The sequence below is a fragment of the Morus notabilis genome, unplaced genomic scaffold (assembly GCF_000414095.1).
Source record: "Morus notabilis unplaced genomic scaffold, ASM41409v2 Scaffold103, whole genome shotgun sequence".
Taxonomy (NCBI): Eukaryota; Viridiplantae; Streptophyta; class Magnoliopsida; order Rosales; family Moraceae; genus Morus; species Morus notabilis.
Genome location: NW_010365971.1, coordinates 148,568 through 155,830, shown reverse-complemented (window position 1 = coordinate 155,830; position 7,263 = coordinate 148,568). Strand labels below are relative to the sequence as shown.

The 7,263-nt window shown below is 36.5% G+C and overlaps 1 protein-coding gene across 1 annotated transcript; it reads right to left on the bottom strand.

Moving 5' to 3' along the window:
• Positions 1-3,795: 3,795 nt before the first annotated feature.
• Positions 3,796-5,270, bottom strand: LOC21391909 (mitochondrial uncoupling protein 5). The gene has a single exon (XM_010108991.2). The coding sequence runs from the start codon at positions 5,015-5,017 to the stop codon at positions 4,037-4,039; it is 981 nt and encodes a 326-aa protein (XP_010107293.1). The 5' UTR covers positions 5,018-5,270; the 3' UTR covers positions 3,796-4,036.
• Positions 5,271-7,263: the final 1,993 nt, after the last annotated feature.

The following is a 7,263-nucleotide window of genomic DNA, read 5'->3' as shown; positions in this document are numbered from 1 at the left end:
AAAAAAAGTGAAACAGTTTGAAAAAAAAAAAAATATATATATATATATATATATATATATATAAAATGATCTGCGGAGTTATTCTCAAAAACTAACGGAAATGAATGGAAGGGGTTAATTACTAACAGAATAAAGTTTGAGAGAATAGGGTTAGGGAGTATTTAAGGGCCCGTTTAGTTCGCTAATTTAAGTTTTTAATTTGAGTTGAGATGTGATTTTATGTGAGAGTTTTTTATTATAGTAAAAAAGTTAGATGTGATTGTTTGTGACAGCTTTTTACTGTAGTAAAACTCGAATTCTAAACTAATATCAGTGAAATGAATGGTAAGTGACAGATCGAGAGTAAATATAAAAATAATCTTTTTTCTTCCTTTCATGTAAATTTGACCAGATCCCAAAAAAAAAAAAAAAAAAAATAACAGACATGATCTATAGTTCAAAACATGTAATTACAAAGGAGGATACCTATAGTAGAAGAAAAGATCCACTTAGCGTGGATTATCTACCAGGAGACACATCAAATATTGTGCCATAGCATCCTCCGACAAAAGAAAATATCTAAATCCAGTGAATGTGTCACTCGATTCCACTAGACACCTATGTCAACCACGTGTACGGTCCACCTTCAATCTCACCACTAAAACAATATTCATTCTAGGAGCAATGTCGGATCTTTTTCTAATGAACAATAATGCAATGACCATTCCTTTGTGACGGTGAAGAAAAGAATTATTATGCCTTGAATGAGCCCTATAGCATCCTTCTTAGAGTAAATCAACACAAAAAAGATGTGAAGACCCCCACACGCAAATGCAAGCAATTCCTAGCTTGGTGTATTTGGGCATGTCCATGTGCACCATGTACGAGATACGATAGGAATAATAGTATATTATTGTTCCAACAATTTTTCTTTTTTATTACTAAAGATCTTCTTAAAGCCAGGGAAATAAATAAGAAGAAAAAATACTTAAAGAGGTACCAATGTCACCACCAATAAGTAGTAAGAGGTAACGGTATAAATGAAAAAAATATATAATTTATTTTTGAGGGTACATGAGTAAATTTTTATCTTTTATTTTTAATAAATACTTTTTTATTAGTGTAATTATTTAACTAAAAAAGATACGAATTAAAAGTAAAAGGTAAAAATCTTAACACGTGCACTTTCAAGAAGTGTTTATCAAGATTATCTCTCATTATTTATAAGTCTCATGAGATTCATATTCTATTAATAAGTGGTGTTGAGTACTAGTGATATCTAATAGCATTGCACAAACAAGAACATGTGCTTAATCAACGGGCCACGGGCACGGTTTATTTACATGAATGGCATTTGAAGATGTATATTGGCTTGTGTTTCTGTGTCTTTTGGGGCATTCATTTATTTTGCTTATTAAAAGTATAGAGTTTTGATCCATCTATTAAAAGATCGTCTCTCTTCAAACAAATTATGACACATCAAGGACATGATGCGGTTTTAAGAGGAGTGAAATGATAAGCAAGAAAAAAAAAGAAGCAAATTTTGAAGAATCATTCTAGAAAGAAATAAAAGATTTAGATTAGAGGACAATTTTTTTATTTTATTTCAAAGGTTTTTTCTTTATAGATTTTTTTAAATATAGTTTTTTTTTTTTTTAATAGTTTTATCTCTTCTAAAACCCTCTCATGTCATTCTAATATTAGTTTCCGTCTGAAAGTGGACAATTTATTAACGAGTACCCAATCAGCTAAAACTTTATATTTTAATAATATTAGAACAACTAAATTTCTATAAGTGAATTTCAAGTATAAAAATCAGACTTGTGCACTACGCACATATCATATGAAAGTAACTCACAGGCCACTCATTGCCTCACAGCATAATAAAAACTAGAATATGTGCCACTAATCACGGCCTCATGAGGCATATGACCTCGAATTCCTTTCTTTTTTTAATTCCCACGCAACATGCACTGTTGGTGCGGGCTAGCTGATTAATTTTCACTGCTTATTGAAAATAAAAATTTCCTGAAAACGACAATCAGAATCTACAACCTATTGGAGTGCCATGGAAAAGATCAACGACACTATGACCATTATGTACCCTTGAATTCTATCACCTTCTGCATTTCTGTAGCAATGTGGCTATTCAGCTTTTTGGCTAAAATATCAAATACAAAAATGGTATTTATCCCTAATGGGTAAAATTCTATTACTCACAAAATAGTGAGTTCTACTAAGTTGAGTCTCACATACTGACTTAGCGGGAAAGGGGCTCATTTTTTGTGAGTAGCTAAGGGGTTGTTTTTTTTGCAATAAAACTCAGAAAAAATCTAAACTCAAGTTACAACTTTATTCAAGTTCACGTTCTTTTAAATTATAATTTTATTCAATTTTACTCAACTTTATTCAAGTTACAACTTCAACTCAAGTTATAACTCAAATTCAACTTAAAAACTACACTCAAGTCACACTCTAAAAGAACAGACCTTAAGTTTTAACCGCATCAGGATGAAGTGATTTATCAAAAAGTTTGGTGTTGCTTTTGTCTCTTTGATTTTTCACATTTTTGTAGTTCTGATTCTTGTTTATGTTTTCCACTAGTAACTGCTGATGTGTTCACCATTTTCTAGTGGTCCAGCCTTACAAAAGGAAAAAAAAAGGCATCCAAACCAAAACCGACGTCTTTAATTGGACGTTCATTGATTCGAACCAAACCTGCTTTTGCCAACCCATGGATGCAACTGAAACTCCTTTTCTGCCTGGTTGGCCATGTATAGATCAACTTGACAACGTGAGACAATTGAACCTCAAGAGGAGCTTAAGGGCCAAAGGGTACCCGCTTTTGAAGGGGAGATGACATGAAATCTTGGTTAACATTAAAGGAAAGAATTTCTGACTTATCTTTTGGTAAGACTAGGGATTATTTTATTTTCTAGTCATCTTACGGCGGCAAGATGATTAATTATTAAATACAAAAAATAAAAATAAAAACAATAATATAGAAACCTTGATATATGTATATAGTCTAATATAAATATATATAATTTCACTTGATCAAATTTTAATGGTGATGCACTCAGATCATCTGCCCAACTTTAATGTCATAAACGGTGTTTAACCAATCATATTATATAACACGTTAATTAAAAATTTTAAAATGTTTTTTAATGTTTTGAGTTCATCAGAAAATGTTGCATAATTTAATTAGTTAGATATCATTTGAGATAATAATAACTGGAGATATGATTTAAATCAAATGGTGATGAACTGAGCTGTTAAGGCATTACAGTCTCCTAATTCAGATTTCAGAATTAAAAATAATTTGTCAAAGTTTGCAAACAAAAGTTCTCTTTTGGATACATTTATGTGACCGAAATAATAGCCTTTGGTCTCTTTCCCAAAAGTCTGGCACTAAGCAAAGCGGCGGGTTTTTGACTCTAGAAGAGTAGAACTTTCGCCACCAAAGTTCATCTGTTCACACCATTACATTGAACTAGGAGACAGAGGCAAACATAAGTTCTTTCACAGTTGTGCTACCAATTATGTAATTACTTACTTTCATACAAATCAAGTAACTTTGTATCTAAGGTTATTTTATCGAATTAAAAATCTCATCAATAAAAAAATACGTAAATTTAACTGTATATTTAATGGTTCAAAACAAAACCTTACAAATATTATATATTTCAAACTTTATTATAAAATTCTCAGCCAATGGATGAACTAATTACTCAAGAACAAAGGACCAAATTTGCAGAAAAATAATAATCAAACACATTTAAAAAAAAAAAAAAAAAAAAAAGAATCATCAGATTTGCAGGAAAATAATAATCAAACACATGTAAAAAGACATAATTAATTTAGCCACGAGCTGACACAGATTACAACGCTGTTTCCCACATTGTTTTAACTTCTTTTTTTTTTTTTTTGCTTGAATTGTTTTAACTTATTATTCCCCGGAAATTCCTTTCCCAACACTTGAGGAAAACGTCTAATATTACTATTTATCTAATAATATTCTAAAACACTCTTCGTCATCATCATGATCAAGATCTCAGAAATCCTTCATCAACTTCCTCACCTGCTCCAGCGTCACGAAAAGCACGACGGTGAAAGGCCCCTGCCTCGAGATCGTCGGCACGAAGCCCTTGTAGAGCGACATGGGCCCCTCGGCCCGCACCGTCTTGACCGCGCAATCCAACGCGCCGGCGTACGGCGGCGCCATCCCCGGCTCTACCTTCATGTTCATCACGCGCGTCTTGATCACGTCGACCGGGTTCGACGCAACCGCCGCCACAAATCCCGCCGAGAAACTCGCCGCCACGTGTGTCCCCAGTCCGTCCCTCATGATTCCTTTCTCCAGAATCGTCTCCTTGATCTGGTCGTACGACGCCAGCTGCGACGCCGTCACAAGCATCGCACGGTTCACCGTAAGGGACGAGCCTCTCCAGAGGCTTCCGATCCCTTCCTGCCTCGCCATTCTGGCTATGGCGTCGACCACGCTCTTGTAGTTCCGGCGCTGCGCCTGCGGGAGCCTCCCGTCAGCCTGCATTCTGACCATCGCGACATCGGCGGGATTCCCGACGGCGGCGCCAACGGCTCCGGCGATGAGCCCCGCCGTGATCTTCCTCGTCAGCGGCATGTTGCCGGAGACGGGATCGGTCCACTTCTGCTTGATCGCGTCATAGAGTCCCATCCTTGTGGTCGAGTAGAGCGTTTGACGGAGGACGGTGGCGGAGACGCCGGAGTACAACGCCGCGACGCCTTCCTGCTGTACGATTCTTACTCCAACAGCGATTGGACCCACGCGAGGCTGTGGAGGTGGTGGAACATTAACAGATCTTGGAGCTGCAATATGAGTTGATTGAAAGGCGAGAGCGGGTCGGAGAGTTTGGACGGCGGAATTAGGGTTAGAATTTGGGGCGAGAGATTCGCCTTGGAGCTGCATTCGGACCTTGATGAGATCCAGCGGGTGGGTGGAACAACCGGCAACAATGGAGGCAATTCCTCCTTCGACAAATCCCTTAAGAGTCATGATTTTCTGATTATATTATCTCGGGAAACAAACAAGAATGAAAAGAATAACAAAGATATGAATCTGAGAGAATTCTAATGAGACCAGTTAGAATTAGGGTTCATCTCACTGGAAACCAGGAGATGGGAATGGAGGTCCAAGGCGATAGAGGAAGAGTGGGGAACGCTGAGCCTCTCAGACATAAGCCGAGAGAGATACAAAGATGAAAAGAAAGAAAAACAATGAAAAAACAATTATGGTTTGACAAAAGAAAGGCAAGAGAATTAATAGGGTAGTACTGGTTCAAGGGAAACGAGGTCGAAACTGGGTTAGGGCTTTTTTAACGTGTGAAAATTTGGGAAGTTTCCCGTTTCTCTCTCTAACTTGGTGGGTCCTACTGTGTTAATAAGTTTCCCTATTATATTTTCCGCGTCGTATAGTTTCTAGAGCAAGAGATTAATGGGACTTGACTTTTTAGGATTTTTTTTTTTTACAGACTTTTTAGGAGTCGACGACGGTAGGCTTGAGCTGACCACGGGCCAATCCGCTGAGGAATGGTCCGAGAACGTTGTTTATTCCTTGGAGCCAATCATATATAACTTGTTGTTTGACGTTTTGCCTTTTCTTGATTTTGAGTCTGATCTTCTAGTCAATGAGAGCTCTGGCTTTTTTCCTTTCTCTTTTCTCATGTTTATATTTTTCAAAACTCTTGGTAGTGAACGATGGACTAATGCCTAATGAAAATCCAACGGGTTAGTTTCTTTTAATTAAAAAAAATTAAACACTCCCCCGTCCGTTTAATCTAAGAGTTTAAACCAATTGAATGCTGATTGATTGTATCAATAATGGCGTTGATTTTTTTATGCCGGCTATTTAGTAGGTTAAGAGAAAGTGTTGAATTAGTATAAAGGTCGCAATTAATTAGGGAATTCATTTCAAATTGGCCATTCATTGGGGCCAAATGTTGTTATTGACTTGGATTCCCACTAGTCAATACAACTTGGCGGCAATGCAATACAAGACCGAGTCTCTGCGGTGAGATTCTGGGGAGGTCGACGACGTAACCTTACGCACAATTTGGTCTTCCAAACTTTCTGGATTTTTATTTATTTATTTTAATGAGATATTTACATTCTTATACCATATATTTTAAATTAATTTAAAAAATATACCTTTAATTTTTCATCACATCAAATTTAAAAACTTTTAAATTAGATTTAATACACAAACTCTTACTTTTTCTTAGCAATATTAACCTTTAAATTATCAAAAGTACCCTCAGATAAAGAAAATTGAGAAAAATAAAATACTCTAAAAATTGAAAAAAAAAAAAAAAACAAAGAAAAATAAACTTTAACAGTAAACTTAACCCTTACCTCACCTAACTATGCCGCCGCCCACCCTCACTGCTACCTCGCCCAACTCTTCTCCATTGTCACCGCCAATGGTGAACCCACCCTCACTGTCAACCACCATGACGAGCCCACCCTTAATCGCCCCCACTGTCAACCACCAAGCCGATCTCACCCAGTCACCGCCCATAATCTGCATCGGTCATCCCGTACCCCGCCAAGATCTGCGACAAATACCCCCAAACCGGCCATGATGGGCAACGACGAGTCCATCCTCCTGAACCCGAGCCTGGCACGCTCCTATCCACTCCTCCAACTCCTTCGATTCTACCTAGCTCCTTATCCCATCTTGTAGATCTCTCTCTGGTGAATGGGAATATAATCAATATTTGATTCACCATTTTCGTTTTTTTTTTTCCTCAACTTTTTTCTATGGGTTTTTGATTCTTTGATTTCGTACCATTCATTTCCTTTTTTTGTTTGGTTTTAGAGTTTTTGTTTCCTTTTTGTTCTTTGGTTCTGAATTGGGGGCACACAAGTTTGGTCTGTGGCTGGGACACTGTGAATGGAGGTGGGTAGCTGATGTTGAGTTGCAGAGTGGGCAAATACAATGGAGGTGATGGTGGGTAATCTGATGTAATGTTAGTGGTTAGGATTTAATTCAATTTCTTTTTAGTTTCATTTAAAAAACAAATCCTTTTTTTGTTCTACGTTTTTTTTCCCCTCTATTTCTAGAGTATTTTTTAAGGGTATTTTGGGGATTATGACGATCAAAATTGAGTGTTGACCGGGATAATGTATGAATTTATCTATTAATTGTAATTTAATGATATATATTTAATGAGATAAAAAAATAAAAGTATGTTTTTTAAATAAACTTAAAACATATAGTAAAAAATATAAATAAAATTTTGT

Bases quoted from the DNA above. Each gene is read 5' to 3' on its own strand.
- LOC21391909 (XM_010108991.2), bottom strand. From the start codon at position 5,017: ATGACTCTTAAGGGATTTGTCGAAGGAGGAATTGCCTCCATTGTTGCC.